This window comes from Carcharhinus amblyrhynchos, chromosome 5 (genome assembly GCF_965287045.1).
Source record: "Carcharhinus amblyrhynchos chromosome 5, sCarAmb.v2.hapA, whole genome shotgun sequence".
In the NCBI taxonomy this organism is placed as follows: domain Eukaryota; kingdom Metazoa; phylum Chordata; class Chondrichthyes; order Carcharhiniformes; family Carcharhinidae; genus Carcharhinus; species Carcharhinus amblyrhynchos.
Window position 1 is genome coordinate 104,173,453 of NC_137328.1, and position 17,498 is coordinate 104,190,950.

Sequence of the window (17,498 nt, forward strand, 5' to 3'; positions counted from 1 at the left end):
ATTGCCCATTTCAGAGGGCAGTTAAGAGTCAGCCACATTGCTGGAGTCATGTGTAGGCCAGACCAGGTAAAGATGGCAGATTTCCTTCCTAACAGGACATGAACGAACCAGATGGGTTTTTCCGACAATCGACAATGGTTTCATGGTCATCAATGGACTTCTAATTCCAGATATGTTTACTGAATTCAAATTCCATCATCTGCCGTGGTGGGTTTCAAATGCAGGTCCTGAGAGCATAATCCTGTGTCTCTAGTTTACTGGTCCAGTGATGACAGCACTATGGCATTGCCTGCCCTTTTAATAGTAATAGATCTACTGGTCTGTACAGTCACTGAGATTGGTCGAATTCTGGATTTCACTACAGTATACATCATTGCGATTATATATGCATACAATACCAGTTAGATTCTATGACTTTGAAAGTGACATGCAGGTTGTTTGTCCATGGAGGCGGTGAATTTGCTCTCATGGAGTAATCAGGTCAACATCCACGTGTAAATATGAGCTGTAAACATTAATAATCAATAAGATGATCAGATTGCGAAGCCCAGACTGCAGCCAGGCAGTTAGTCATAGATAGATCAAAGAGCACACAACATTCAGCTCCTTCTGCTAACTGCTGTAAATCACAATGTTCTGCATTTTCATTTTAATGACTGCAATGAATAACAACTCATTTCCAGCATTTGAAAGCAAACTTCTCCAAAAGGTTCAAAGGAACAAAACGAGCTTGAAATGACTGTAGTCAAGAACTGGAAATGTACATTCCAAAGGATGACTACAGCTTGTCCTTAGCTGTTCACATCCAGCACCATGGGAGATCAACACATCGCAAATTAAAAATCCTGTCAACTTTTCCCATTATAAGTTCCCATGTCCACATTTATAATGAAAACTGCCTTTGTAAAGTTGTCATACTGTAATCACATAGTGCCCCAATGGAGGCACCGCAGTGCCAAGACTGACAGTGGACAGTTTTCCCCCCCAAATCCCACTGACCTCAATTTTATGAGGGCTCCCAGTACCCTATACAGTGATTGCCTATTATTTGCACAGGCAGTTTCCATGGTCAGTCAAAACATGGAAATTTTAAATGGAAGTATGAAGAACAGCAGAATGCATGGCTTTGAAATGAACTGCATCTCCAATCCAATTATTCCCCCTTCTCTCATCCCAATGCACCAAAAAGTACATTCGACCTTCACTTCTCATACGTAATGCCAAAAATCGACTGGTAGTCAGAGTCAATAACCCTTCCAGGCAAAATTATTTATGGCTTGAAAAGCTATAATTACAATAGGCTCTAGGAGGCCAGAAAATCTACTAGATCAGATGTTAACAAAATTAAATTCTCAAGCGACATGAAGTTGGCATGCTCCTAGGCTTTCTTAAACACTAAATCTCTTGTCCTCCGGATTCACCTGTCCATTTAATAGTTTTGCAATTCATTAAATTTTATCTACTAAACATTTGCGCACTTTATCGGATTCTGGAATCTTTTTAATAAAGTGATGGAAGGTTAAACATGTACCTGCAGCTTTAATAATCGTAAGCTGGCATCCCATTCTACTCAGCCTGGTCTTTCCAAGTCACACAGTCGAAAAACATGCCTGTTGTTAAGCTGCAAACTTCTTTGTGCAGTGCCCACTTTTGCAAACATGGCAAAGCCCTTTTACTCATTTTCAAAGCGAACATGTGTTGCTCCTCCACTCAGAGGGAGGCTGGCAAAGCTCACAAATAAACAGTGACCACCTGGATTAGGCACCAGACAGCAATCAACCCGATGGAACTGCACCCCACACAAAACAAGAAAGAGCCCAGAAGCAAAAGACAGCAAGCAAAAGAAATGAATTAAAAATGTAAAATGAAAGAAGCACCAGTACAAGTTATCAAATGCACAGCGTAAACATGTAAGTAAAGCTAAATAACCATCACCTCTCCAAGCCACATCACTTCTTGACCCAGCACAGGTGCTCAACAAAATATCAGACAGCCCACGAGAAACTTTAATAATTCCTCACAAATATTTATTCTTGCTATGTCCTGCTGGATACTCAGAGGGAGTAATTTTATCCTAATACACATAATGGGAAAATTACGTGATTGGATCAGATTCTTGTTTAACACACTGCCCAAATCTGGGCTTTTCTTTTAAACAAGTTTCCGCATTTGGAATATTGTGAGCAGTTCTGGCCGTCAGGGATGCGAGGGTTCAAAGGAGGTTCACCAGGATGTTGCCTGGTCTGGAGAGTTTTAGGTACGGGAAATTGGAGAAATTTGGATTGTTTTCACTGGAAAGACAGAGGCGGAAGGTCAACTTGATAGAGGTCTACAAACTTAGAGTTATAGAGGTTCACAGCATGGAAACAAGCCCTTCGGCCCAACTTGTCCATGCTGCCCTTTTTTTAAAACCACTAAGCTAGTCCCAATTGCCTGTGTTTGGCTCATATGTCTTTATACCAATCTACCCATGTAAATGCTTTTTAAAAGACAAGATTGTATCCACCTCTACCACCAACTTCGGCAGTTTGTTCCAGGCACACAGTGCCACCTGTATTAAAAGTTGCCCCTCTAGACCCTTTTATGTCTGTCCCCTCTCACCTTATAACTATGCCCTCTAGTTTTAGACTCCCCTACCTTGGGAAAAGATATTGACTATTTATCTTGTCTCCGTGCTCTTCTTTATTTTGTAGACCTGTATAGAAACACCCCAAACCTCCTACAGTCCAAGGAAAAAAGTCCCAGTCTATCTAGCCTCTCCTTATAATTCAAACCATCAAGTCCTGGTAGCACCCTAGTAAATCTTTTCTGCACTCTTTCTAGTTAAATAATATCCTTTTATAAGAGACATAGATAGGATGGATAGTCAGAGGCTTTTTGCCCAGGTGGAAAGGTCAATAAAAGAGAGCACAGGTTCAAGGTGAGATGGGGAAAGTTTTTCACACAGACAGCGGTGGATGTCTGGAACACACAGTGGAGGTGATGGAAGCAGGCAAGTTAAAAATGTTCAAGGCATGTATTGATAGACACGTGAACTGGAGGCAAACAGAGGGATAGAAACCATGTATGGGCCATTAAGTAGTGGGTCTAAATAAGGAACAGGAATCGGTGCTGGCTTGGTGGGCCAAAGGCCCTGCTCTTGTGCTATATTGTTCTTTCTTTCTTAAAATTGGATGGGCTGCAAAACAGGAAGATGATCAAGCCCCTTCAGCTCTCCACCAAGCGAGTCAAGTTACAAGTGGTTCAGTACATCACAGTTCAGGTGGTAAATCGGAGAATACCAGTTGGTTACAAAAGGAAACATTAAAAAAAAAGAGACAACCGAAAGTGCGGCGAATGAAAATACACAGAATTGGATGCACAGTAGCACATAAGACAGCATGGTGGCACAGTGGATAGCACTCCTGCCTCACAGCACCAGGGACCCGGGTTTGATTTCCGGTTTGGGTCACTGTCTGTGTGGAGTTTGCACACTCTCCCCGTGTCTGCGTGGGTTTCCTCCCACTGTCTGAAAGACATGCTGGTTAGGTGCATTGACCCGAACAGGCGCCGGTGTGTGGCAACTACAGGAATTTCACAGTAACTTCATTGCAGTGTTAATGTAAGCCTGACTTGTGACTAGTAAATATTAAGCAAAACAAAAAAACCTGTCCAATGAAAAACGTGACAAAAATACAACTGCACAGAATTAAGGAATATTATCATCAACTTCACTGGAAATGACAACAAAATGGAAACTGGACATAACCTTAAAAACTGGATGTCCTTCCTCAATGCACATAAACATTATTTTCAATTGAACTTTCCCTAGGCAGGCCAAAACAATATCATACCCTTACCTCCAAAAGTGAAAAGCATGTAGTGGACTACATGGACTGCAAGGACTTGTGGGAGTAGGGCTCAAGCTTCTTGGTGTCAGGCTGAAAGTTAAAATGTCACATCTAATCAGAAAACTGGCTGTTCTTTATATCATGCCACAGTGAACAGATGAAGAACGTAAAACGCTGCAGCAATTGATAAACACTTAAAAATATATTTCCTGCTGGAATTCAGCCATTAAGTCTTACAAATTTGTCAGGATGTGCTGTTGACAGCTAAGATTGAAAATGTTATCCCAGTGTCTCCTCCTTTGAAGACGTTTAAGGGTCATGTAAATATTTCAGCTGATTTTTTTTCCTAAAACATAAAGCTGCTGCTGAATGTATTTCTCACGGGCACCTTCTTCAAATATTTCACTTACTTCTTGTGGGTAGAAGTTGCACTTGGCTCAAATATTAACAAATCTTAAAGATTTATCTTGTGCTGTCTGAAAAGGACTACATCAGCTAGGCCAATGGCAAGTGTCTTAGAAGAGTATACAGAATTGTATAATTTCATCTCAAAACATCCGTAAATAAAAATGGAATCTTATATAATGACCACATTTGACATTCTCAATTTTACCCTAAAAAATAAATAAATAAATGGGGGGAAAGTTAATCAAGAGATATAGAGCTAAATAATTTGAGTTGAAATGTAGATCAGCCACAATTCAATTCAACGGTTCAAGGGGCTGGAAGGTCTACTGCTCATCCTATGCTCACTTGTACCTACAGCCAAAGTCATCCACTACCATCCCATCTTAACGCTTCTTGTGGTCTTTGAGAGATCTTGGTCATTGACACCACCTCTCAAACCATTTCATCCTCTCATATGTTCAACCTCCTCACTCTTGACTAAAACTTTCAGAGAAAACGTCCTCCCCCTGCTCCCTAACTAATCCACTCCCAATCACAGAGTCTTCCTTTTGACCTTGCACCCAACAACATGCCTTTTCCATGACTAATTGACTAAATATTCCCTCATCTATATTCAGAACTCTATTTCTCATGAAATGATGCACTCTCAAGGCTGTTTCCCACTAGGATCCCATCTTTGCTCCGTCAATCCCCAGAACTTCAAATCTGAGCACAGCGCATACATGACCGGTGAAGTAATTTATCGAAAGAGCTGACTCAGTCATGTTAAGCACTGTTGTGTATGACTCTCCTCAGTCCGATTCTTCTACCATTTCAGGAACTTGGAAGTAAAGGCATCTCCTCTGTGCTTCTCCATGATAAGACATTCTCTAACCTGCTTCCACTGGCATTGTCGATACCAAAGTGTAGAAAGGTAATATGGTTGTCTTGAAGATTAAAATCACCATATTCACCACCTCATGGCTTATGTCCACTACGCAACATCTAATTCTGTGTGACTCAACAGTTTCTCTATGAACATGCAAATTAGGAATAGCAGTAGGCGTCTCGGCCCCTTGAGCCTGCTCCCTCATTCAAAAAGATCAGGGCTAATCTGCTTGTAACCTCAACTCCACATTCCCAACTATCCTCGACAACCTTTTAACCCCTTACTTACTGAGAACCAATATACCTCTACCTTAAAGATATTCAAAAACTCTGCTTCCACTGCCTTTTATAGAGTCATAAGAACATAAGAAATAGGAGCAGGAGTAGGCCATCTAGCCCTTCAAGCCTGCCCCGCCATTCAATAAGATCATGGCTGATCTGTCGTGGCTCAGTTCCACATTCCCGCCCTCTCCCCATAACCCTTAATCCCCTCTCTTATCAAAAACCCATCAACCCGCATCTTAAAAATATTTAGCGAGGTAGCCTCCACCACTTCAACGGGCAGAGAATTCCAGAGATTCACCACCCTTTGAGTGAAGAAGTTCCTCCTCAACTCCATTCTAAACCGCCTCCCCTTTATCTTGAGGCTGTGCCCCCTAGTCCTACTATCCTTTCTGAGCAGGAAGAGTCTCTCCACCTCTATCCTATCCATCCCATTCATCATCTTATACGTCTCAATTAGATCTCCCCTCATTCTTCTAAACTCTAACGAGTACAAGCCTAATTTATTCAGCCTCTCCTCATAGCTCAACCCCCTCAACTCCGGCATCAGCCTAGTAAACCTCCTCTGCACTCCCTCCAAGGCCAAAATATCCTTGCGTAAGTACGGCGCCCAAAACTGCACACAGTACTCCAGCTGCGGCCTCACCAATGCCCTATACAGCCGCAGCAAGACCTCCCTACTTTTATATTCAATCCCCCTCGCTATGCAGTCCTTTTGTCAATGAATGTCCAAAGACTCATTACCCTCAGAAAATATTTCTCCTCGTATCTGCCTTTAATGGTGACCCTTAATTTTTAAACAGCCCAGTGGCACACCACTTCTCACATCCTGTCAACTAGAAAAAGATCCATTTATGCCTACTCTTTGTTTCCTGTTAGCTAGTCAATCTTCTATCCATGCCAATGAGCTTTTATTTTCTGCAATGACCTTTAATTTGGTACTTTATCAATGCCTCTGGAAATCTGAGTACAGTACATCCATCATCCACAGGGCTCATTATTTCTTCAAAGAACTCCAATAAATTGGTTAAATGTGCTTTCTCTTTCACAAAACTTACCCGATTATCTTTAATTTTTCTAAGTGCTCTGCTATAACATCTTTAATAATAGCTTCCAATATTCTTCCAATAACGAATATTAAGTTAACAAAGTTTCCTGCTTTCAGGCTCCTATTTTGACTAAAGGAGTTACCATTCACTATTTTCCAATGTAAATGGAAACATTCCCCAAACCTAAGGAATTTTGAAAAATTAAAACCAACTAATTCACTCGACTCTTTTTTTTAAGGCTTTAGGACGAAATCCGTGTGGACTTATCAAATTGCAGCTCCAACAGTTTGGTCAGTGCCACTGCTTTGGTGATTGTAATTTTCCTGAGTTCCTCCCTCCATTCCATTTCCTGACTTACATCTATTTCTGGGATGTTACTTGTACCCTCCATAGTGAAGACCAATTCACAAGGTCATCCCCCTATTTACCATTAATTCATTCCTAAGACTCACTTTCCAGAGTTACAGGGTCATAGATGTATACAGGAAAAGGCTGTGCCTGTCAAAGCCAAACCACCTAACTGTTCTAATCCCATTTTCCAGCACTTGGACATAGCCTTGTCTGCCGTGGCATCACAAATAAATTCTTCTTAAATGTTACTGAGGGGTTCTGCCTCCAACGCTCTTTCAAGCTGAGAGTTTTGCTCTTTGGGTGAAAATGTTTTTCCTCATGTCCCCTTGAAACCTCCTGCCCCTCATCTTAAATCTATGCTCCCTAGTCATTGATCCCTCCACCAAGGGGTAAAATTACTTCCTGTCTACTCTATCTGTGCACATAATGTGGAGATGCTGGTGTTGGACTGGGGAGGATACAGTAAGAAGTCTCACAACACCAGGTTAAAGTCCAATAGGTTTATTTGGAATCACAAGCTTTTGGAGCACTGCTCCTTCATCAGGTGAGCAGTTCTGTGCACCCCATTATTTTATCCCTCTCAAACATGTTCCTCCTCAGTCTCTGCTCTAATTAAAAATAAATAGTTGCTGGACTATTAATCCAGAAACTCAGCTAATGTTCTGGGGACCCGAGTTTGAATCCTGCCACAGCAGGTGTTGGAATTTGAATTCAATTTAAAAATATCTGGAATTAAGGGTCTACTGATGACCATGAAACTATTGCCAATTGTCAGAAAAAACCATCAGGTTTACTGATGTCCTTTAGGGAAGGGAATCTGCCGTCCTTATCTGGTCTGGCCTATATGTGACTCCAGAGCCACAGCAAAGTGGTTGATTCTCTACTGTCCTCTGAACAAGGGTGACAAGGAATGGACAATAAATGCTGGCCAGCCAGTGATGACCATGTCCCAGGACTGAATTTAAAAAACCCAGATTATCTAATCTCTCTTTGTAACTAAAACTCTCCAGGCCACCCTTGTAAATCTCATTTCCACCCTTGCCAGTGCTATCATGTCCTGCCTATAATGTGGATTTGAGAACTGCACACAATATTTTAACTGTGGCCTGACCAACATTTTATATAATTCCAGCATCTACCCTTCTGCTCTTAAACTCAATGCATCAGAAAGTATACTATATGCCTTCTCAAACACTATCTACCTTTCCTGCATTACGGGACTGATGTACATGCATACCAAGGTCCCCTCTGATTCTCAGTGCTTTCCAGAGTCCTGCCACTGTGGTCCTTAATGGGCCCTACTCTTTTCCTAGTTTTCCTTTCAAAACAACTTAGAATTTTCCTTTATTTTAACTGCCAGTATCCTTTCATGTCCCCTTTTTGTTCTCCTAATTTCCTTTATAAGCTCCTTCTTTACATTCTATAATCCTCCAGGGTTTCTGCTGTTTCGAGCTCTCAATGTCTGCCGAAAGTCTCCCTTTTTCTCTTTATCCAATGCTGTATATTCCTCACTATTCAGGATTCATTGAATTTATTGGTCCCAGCCATCCTCTTTGTTGGAACATGTTGGCCCTGTAATCTTCCATTTTCCTTCTTGAATGTGCCCCACTGTTCTGTCACAGATTTACCTAAAAGTCTCTGCTCCCGGTCAACTCTGGCCAAATCAAATTTGATCATATTAAAATTGGCTTCCCCCAGTTTACAACTTTGCTTCCTGGCCCATCCTTGTCCTTTTCCAATACAACCTTGAATCTAACAAAGTTATGATTGCTGTCTGCAAAATGCTCCCCTACTGATACTTCAACCACTTGCCTGGCTTTGTTACCTAATTTCTTTTTTATTCATTTGTGAGACATGGGCATTGCTGGTTGTCCAACATTTATTGCCCATCTCTTGTTGCTCTTCTTCAGAGGGCAGTTGAGAGTCAAGTACATTGCTGTGTCTCTGGAGTCACATGTAGGCCAGAACAGGTAAGGATGGCAGATTTCTTTCCCTAAAGGCCATTAGTAAACTACATGGGTTTTTCGAACAATCGACAACGGTTTCATGATCATCAGTAGATTCTTAATTCCAGATTTATTTTGTAGAGTTCAAATTCCACTATCTGCCAATGGCAGAATTCGAATCCAGATCCTCAGAACATTAGCTGAGTTTCTGGATTAATAGTCTAACGATAATCCTCACTAGGTCATCGCCATCCCTAGATTAAGTCCAGGACTGTACCTTTTCTGTGTACTTGCTTAACACGTTCTATAGAAGCAACAGTTCCTTTATCAACTCTGTTTTAAATAGAAACTGGAATTGTCTGTCTTTATATTTCTACCTAACTTTCTCATATACTCTCCCCTCCTTTTTCATCTTTTTGCGATTCTTTGCTGTTTTCAAAAAGTGTCCAATTTTCAGAGCTGCCAGCCTTTTCTATGCAATTAATTATGTGCCACCCCCTCCATTTTCAGCACCTTGAAACATTGTGCATCATAGAACAGAATCCCTACAACGCAGGAGGCAGCCATTCGGCACCTGACCACAATCCCACACAGGCCCTATCCTCATGCCCCCACATATTTACTTTGCTAATCCCCTGACACTAGGGTTAATTTAGCATGGCCAATCAACCATGAGACAGGAAACCAGAGCACCCAAAGGAAACCCATCCAGACACAGGAAGAACATGCAGATTCCACACAGAGTGACCCAAACTGGGAATCGAACCTAGGTCCCTGGCATTGCGAGACAGCAGTGCTAACCACTGTGCCGCCCTCCAATTATGCATGAGAAGTGGTCATATTGATGTACGTTGCTGATTGAATTTGCTGCATCGTCCCTTATAACCCACTCTAAATGTATAGAATTGCAGAATGCGGTCCTGCAAAACGTCATTTAAGAACAGAATTTAACTTATTCAGTAAATCAGTGGCTGAGTTAGTACTGTTCTCTAGTGCTATGAAAATTATTATGCATAATTAAATTGAAGTACCAAATAACCATCTTAATGGGGACTTAAAACCCATACACTCATATATATGCAAATTTGAAGAGCGTGACTGAGGTTAAAACAAAGGGGGAAATTAGCATTGCAGTAAAAACAAACAGTGCAGAGCCAAGTGAGCTATTATACTGGTGATTTTCACAATAAATACATATTCTCTGCAGTTGGGACCCACAGTAATTCATCATTAATATTCACTGGTTAGCGCCAGAACTCTCATAAGAAATAAATTTCTACCCTTCTGGTGAAAGTTACTGACTGCTACTGTCATCAGGTCATGTTATACTGAGGATTCAGCACGTTAGACATTTAGAATTCTAATTATAAACAGGAACACATGATGATAACTGGTTTGAGTGTCAGATGGAGTGTGTTAGTGAGTGGGGGGGGGGGGGGTGTTAGTGGGAGGAGGAGACAAGTTCTTTTTTCCCCCTATATGTGCTGTAAGTCTAACCCCACAGCCTGTGTATTTCCTTCAACCTGTTGGCTTAGAATTTAATTGACAGAATGGTTACAGGATAAGAGGGTGGCGTATGAGGAGGGATTAAGCAGAGTGGGACCGTTAGTCTCTAGAGTTGAAAGAAATGAAGAGTGAGGTGGAATTTTCCGGTCCCGTCTACTGTGGCCATTGTAGCAGGTGGGACAGAAAATTTGATGGACCGTTTAAAGATCTGTTAACCTTAGGCAGGGATTTCTGGTCTTGGGGCACACGTGGCCAGAAAATCCTGCCAACGATCTCAGTAAAATATACAAGATTGAGAGGGGGCTCGAGATGCTGAAAGACCTTTCCCCTGTCTGAAGTGTCAGGAGTCAATTGGGCTCAGTTCCCTGTGGATTGGATTCGCTCCCCCTGCAGGCCGGGTTTGCTTCTATTGTTTCAGGTTGAAGAGGCAGCCATTTCAAACCAACATCTCAAAAAGTTGTCAATATTTAAAATTTTGTAGCCCAGAGAGCCATGAATGCTCAGTCAACAGGTATATTCCAGATTAAGACTGATAGGCTTGCACATGCTAACCATGTGGGTTTAGATCAAGAATATTTGTTCATGTCATTTAAATGGTACAAAATGCATACAAAAATGACGTGGTGGGTAACTACAGTCTTATACAATGACATGGGAAGATACTCGGTTCATGTCCACAATGGTTTTCAATTGGGACCAAGGATCAAGTGGAAGTGAGACATTCTCTGAAAATACGACAACCCATCCCAGGATGCTTTCATGTATTTATTGCATTGCACTAAAGGCACTAAATAGTGAGGACGCGCACCCAAAACAAAAAAACAGCAACAAAACATGCAGAGCTGAAGACAGAAAATTAAAATGCAAGAACATATTAAATTTATAAAAGTATGAAGATAAAAGCAAATTATTGTGGATGCTGGAATCTGAAACAAAACCAGAAAATACTGGAACATTTCTGCAGGGCTGACAGCGTCTGTGGAGAGGGAACAGAGCCAACGTTTCAAGTCAGGATGACCCTTCATCAGAACTCTGACAAAGAGTCATCCAGACTTGAAACGTTCATCCTATAGAAGAAAAGGGGGTTGACTGGCTGACAAGCTGATTCTAATTGGCTGAAGCATTGTCATGGAGAAAGCAACTTTATTCCTGTATCATAAACTGTGATTATTTGAAATTTGCATTCTTGTATTTGTCCTGATGCATGCATTCCTAAAAACGTCAGCAAAGTGTCTCTCTTTCAGCAAAATTACTAATGCCCTGATCAAACGTATGCTAAACGAATAGGGAATGTAGAGACAAGTAACTGCTTTGAAGGAAATTCCAAATAAAATGTTGGATGGCTCTCAAATTATGCTGCAAACTAGTTTAGCCACAGATGTATGGCCCAAAATGTGTCTGTGCAATGCTTGCCTCACACGGAGCAAGCAGTTAAAAAATTAAAATATAAACATAATTGCTGTGCAAGTATACCAAAGAATCAAGTACTAAGAATAATAATGGTACAGTGGTTAGCACTGCTGCCTCACAGCTCCAGGGACCCGGGTTCGATTCCCAGCTTGGGTCACTGTCTGTGTGGAGTTTTGGGATGTTCTCTCCGTGTCTGCATGGGTTTCCTCCGGGTACTCTGGTTTCCTCCCACAGTCCAAAGATGTGCGGGTCAGGTGCATTGGCCATGTTAAATTGCCACTTAGTGTCTCGGGATGCATATGTTAGCTGGATTCGCGGGGTAAATATTTGGGGTTACAGGGATAGGGCCTAGGTGGGATTGATTGTTGTTGGTGCAGACTCGATGGCGTCCTTCTGCACGGTAGGGTTTCTATGATTCTACATTGTGCAATTTGAAACTTCTTAAGATACCTGAATTTAACAACTTTCTAGTCTTTTCGACAATCTTGCCACAAGTTTCTTGGATTGCAAATGGAAACACTGCAGATTGTGAGGCCTCAATGGACACTGGAATGTATGATTGAACGCTGGCTAACAACAAGCATACTTCATTGGGAAATGGGATCATCCCACCTGACCCTTCTTGATCCATATTCATCTTCAAAAGATGGCCCACATTCTTAACAGATATCGGACTTAAACATCAATTAATTATAAGAATTGAATTTGGGATCCAGGACACGTGCCAAGCATTCTACTGATTGAAAAAAGATGTCCTTTACCTGATGAAATTCATGTTCAAATGGAAATTAACAGTCAGCATGTTAAGCAGACAGCTCTGATGACACAGGGCGTCAGTAGACTGGCATGCTGCGCCATATAGAGTTAGAAGATGGTTCTCCCTTATGTGCTGAGTTCTCATTTTAGCCAGTCTAAATAGGGCACTGCTTCCCCAAGGGTTAATAACAAAATCAATCTGAGGGCACATCAACCAAAGTACACTTTGCAGCTGCTGGCTTTTAAAGCAGGAAGAGCAAAAATCGAGAAGGAAGTTGTTATTTATATTTTTGTTTGCCGTGTATGGCCATGGGGGGTGTTTGGGGGGGTGCGGGAGTAGGGGATCTTAATTAATTGGAAACAATTTTTAAAAAAAATCATTTGTACACAGGTAATGTGGGCAATAGCAGTTCAATTCTATAACATTGAATTGATCTGCGTTATTAACATGAATCACTTAATTAACCATACACTTACTCCCATGGCAATAAATAAAAAATTATAACGTCTAACTTTAAGCATTTGTGTTACAGACGTACTGACGTTATTCTATGTTATCCCGTCTCTTAATTTCAAATTTTTGCTACGCATCATTCACGGTCTTCTACTTGTGAGCGACAGAGACAGTGTTTGATTGACACTGCATTTTATATTAGCAAATAACTGCAGGATCGACAGTAGCATTCTATTTGATCGTGGCATGAAGATACATTAATTTACCATATGCTGGCAAGACTTATTTCCCACACACCACCCCACCCCCCCACCCCACACCCCTCCAAACAAGGTTTCTTTTCCTCTTGATTCTGATGTGCTGATTATGCGACTGCCTGTCATACAAGCCTGCAGAGCCGTGGCGTAAAGCAAATACAGCAATTATTCATAGCTGCAGTATGTACATACAAAACGTGCCTCCCTGAAACCTCAGAGTGAAAACAGAGGAAATGTCAGCACGCAGCCTCAGGAATATCCACCGTAAAATCATTCCAAATCATTTATTTAACAGAGGAATACTTACTCCAAGGTCAAGCCTGGAATTCGGAGTCTTTCCCGTTGGGCTTTCATGGCTGCCGCTTGTTACCACACTCTATTGTAACCATGACAAAATCTCTGCCAGCATCCTGGTGCTGACAGGGAGCCAAAGTGAACCTCTCTGAAAGGAACGGACTAAATCCCTCTTGGGGAGGGGGGACTAGTTTTGGGTTCTTCCACCACCAGGAGCCACAAAAAGCAAACGTCAGCTCACCACATCACACCAAGTCACAAATCGTTAGTACGGAAATTTGTTTTTGGCCAAACAAGAGTGATATTAGAAAATCACTGGTGTGTTACATACAGTGACATCATCTGCTTTATCTTCAGTTTATTAATAATAGACGTGTCACTAATACCAGACTCTCTCGACACAGACACATACGCACTTAAATTAGCCACATTAAAAATCCTCTTCATTACAATGCACTTTCAAAATGCCAAGGAGAGCACTTGTTACAAGCATTTTAAAATACGTCTGCTTCATTCACTCGATAAAAAACTGCTCAACATACAGGGATCAAGTGCAACCTTTTTTTTAAACAAGAAGGTTGTTCTAAACTAAATTTAACAGACTGTCACTAACAAAGCACCAGCTTGCAAGCTGCTGCAGCAGTCACAAAGCACAAATTGATGAAATGTAATTATTTATTAAACAGGCCCTCTTAATCCTCTTAAAATCAGTTCAACTTTCACCATCATATTCTTGGATTAATTAATATGCCAGTCGTTCAGCACTTCAAGTAGCCTCAGCAACTCAAACAGCATTTGAAATTCATCGTCCCACACGCAAAAAAGTATCTAAATTATTCTTTAAAGTGGAGTACATGCATTAGCCAAACCATTTCAGCATAGCTATAATGTTGGCACTTAGCCAATAACATTGGACATTGTTCAGGTTCATGCTGGCCAAAAGGAGGACGACAAATCCAACATGGCAAACTACCATCACATCTTCCTACACCCAATCAGCAGCCAAGTGAGAGAAGGGACCATTGTCATTGCCAGCAACCAGCACCTACTCACAATATCCAGTTTGATTCCACCTGGTTCTGGGCATCATTGCAGCCTTGAATCAAACATGGACACAAGTGAAGTGAGAGTCATTGACCTTGGCATTAAGGCAGCATTTGAGCAACTTTGGTGGTAATGGGCTCTAAATAAAATTGAAGTCAATAAGAATTAGGGGGAAGTCTCTCCACTGACTGGAGTCGCACCTAGCACAATGGATATCGCCTGTGATATTGGAACTAATCATCTCAGCCCAAGGCCTGCAGGGGTTCCACAGGGCAATACTTCTGGTCTGGCTACTTTATCGGTGACCTGTCCTCCATCATAAAGTCAGAAATGGGGCTGAATACTGATGAGGGTTCAGCTCCATGTACAACTCCTCAGATAATGAAAGAGTCCTTGCTGGCACACACAAGACTTGGACAACATCCAAAGGCATAGACTGATTAAGCAGCAAGTAACACTTGTATCAACCAAGTGTCATCTCCAATAAGAGAATGTCTATCAACCAGATCATGACATTCAATGGAATTATCATCGTTGAATCTCCCACCAGCAACATCCTAGAGTTACTACTGAACAGAAACTCTGCTGAACCTGCTCAGGAATCCAGTGGCATTACAGCAAATCAGAAACCAGATATTCTGCAGCTATTGGCTCACCTCCCAATCCCCAAACTAACTCCATCACCTACAAGAGGCAATTTAGGATTGTGGGCATAATCTCCCATTTGCCAGGAACAGTGTACATTGAAACAACACTTAAGGCCCTTGACACCATTCATGTCAAAGCAGTACATTTGATAGGTATGACAACCACTATCCTAAACATGTGCTTGTTTCAACACTGCCATGTGGGCTATCAACAGGATGCGCTGCAGTTAGTCTCTAGGGTTTCCTCTCCAATCTGTCAGCCACGGTGGAATAGCAATGGGAAACCACCACTGACAAAAACTGCCAAGCAAACAGCTCAGGATGAAGCACTCAGAGACACTGAGCCAAGGACCTACTTTGGGCAGAGTACACAAGACATGACAAGTAAAATGACATGAACAGCAGATGCTTTGGGATGCCATCCTTTTCACGTACCCCTCTTTAAGTCTCACACCACTCTGATTTGGATATACGTCATAGTTGTTCCATCATAGTTGCTAAGCTAAAATATTGGGAGTCTCATCTGGCATTTAAAGCAGCAGCATCAAATGGGAAATTGGCAAAAACTGAAGGAAGACAAAATGGAGACACTTCATTTCCCATTTCTTTTCCATAAATTGAGAGGGGGGTGCTAAAATGCAATCTGAGTTGCTCCTTAATGTCATTCATTGATGTAGTGTGTCAGTTTTAGTACCAGCGCACAATTCTTACAGAATGGCCATATGTACTGACTGCTCTCACTCAAACCAATGTTAAACAGTACAGATAGACACCAAAGATATTGTGATTTAGCTGAAAGAGCTGTCTTTCTAATGTCAAGCAACACCTTGATTTTGGAGTTCTCATCTTTGTGTTCAAATCTCTCCATGACCTCACTCCTCCCTCCGTGTATTCTCCTTCCAGCCCTTCAATGCTCCGAAACAACCCTATTTATCAAATTACCCAATTTGAATCCCTCCATCATTAGCAGCTGTGCCTTCAGCTGCTTTGGCCCCAAGTTCTTGAATTCTCACCCTGAACATTTCCATCGTTCTTTCCATAAGCAAAATGTTCTTTAAAATCCACCTCTATAGACAAGCTTTAGTCCGTATACCCCAGCATTGTCTAATGCGGTTTGGTGTCTAATTTTGTCCGAGAAAGCACCTCGAGATGGTTTAATACATTAAAGGCCCTACACAAATACAAATTTTTGTGTTGTTTGGACAATGCAATTCCATTCACTTTTACAGATAAATGACCTTCATTGCATTCCTGAGAATTTAAGGAACTTGCAGAGTTCCAACTGAAACAACAGTAAGCAATAGATGGTACATCACAAGTGGGACAATCTTGAGCCCATATTTGCCACTGTGCAAAAGCAGGCAGGCCCTCAAGATCCACAAGGTCCTGCTGGCAAGAAAGCAATTTTGGATCTTCCTCACCCCTTGCCAGTGACATTGTCAGGTTCACGCCCAGCTTTACATTCATTTGACTATATTTAAATATCATTAACCTGCCCACATCAGATATTATAGCATTGTAGAATCCTACAGTGCAGGAGGCGACCATTCGGCCCATCGACTCTGCAGTGGCCACAATCCCACCCAGGCCCTATCCCCATAACCCCATGCATTTACCCTAGCTTGTCCCCCTTACACTAAGGGGCAATTTAACATGGCCAATCCTTCTAACCCGCACACCTTTGGACTGCGAGAGGGAACCGGAACACCCGGCGGAAACCACACAGACATGGGGGTAACGTGCACACTCCACATAGACAGTGACCCAAGCTGGGAACCGAACCTGGGTCCCTGGTGCTGTGCGGCCACAGTGCTAACCCACTGTGCCACCTGCGGAGGGGGGATCACTACGATCAGGGAAGGACGGCAGCCGCTGAGCCTCCATGGTGCAAAGGAGGAGGGCTGGTTTATAAACAGGACACCCTTTAAAGATGGCGCCCTGATCTCTGTGCAGCCCGGATTTGCCGACCAGTTTAAACACGCCCCTCTTGATTTTTTTTTGTTTTGTAAGCGGAAGCCAACCTGGTTCTCCGGAGAGAAACACGCCAATTTTCTCGCCAGAAACAACACGCTGCCATTTTATGTTTGGTAAAATTTAGTCCCAGATTGTAAGCAAGTCCCTCCAAACACTCACGGGAAATCACTACAAAATAGCATTCTGAGAAGCTGCACTGGGAAATGAGGGAAAATATATAAGTGTTAGCCTTTAAGAGAAACGGGAATACCATGTGAACTATGCTGCAGAATGAGCTGTCAAATTGGTAAGAGGGGAAAAAAAAAGCAGTGAGACTCCACAGCTCTGATACAGGAACTCAAGCACACTGCAGCAAATTAGGCATTAAAAATATTATATCAGGAAGCAGTTGGATGTGGAAAAACATTGTGATAAATCATCTTT

General features: G+C 41.9%; 1 protein-coding gene across 6 annotated transcripts in view; it reads right to left on the bottom strand.

The window, feature by feature from the left end:
• The window catches only part of LOC145343260 (microtubule-associated serine/threonine-protein kinase 4-like), a 445,947-nt gene that overhangs the window by 182,009 nt on the left and 246,440 nt on the right, over positions 1-17,498 (bottom strand). Inside the window, exons 1-2 of one of the 6 annotated variants that reach the window (XM_080189368.1) lie at positions 13,424-13,527; positions 3,840-3,920 (exon numbers count right to left, since the gene is read on the bottom strand). The exons of 4 other annotated variants lie outside the window; for them this stretch is intronic. In XM_080189368.1, the coding sequence (XP_080045494.1) occupies positions 3,840-3,920; positions 13,424-13,470 (128 nt within the window). In that variant the 5' untranslated portion in view covers positions 13,471-13,527. Of the gene's footprint in view, positions 1-3,839; positions 3,921-13,423; positions 13,528-17,498 lie in introns of those variants that run through there. One more of the 6 variants, XM_080189364.1, reaches the window with a different exon arrangement.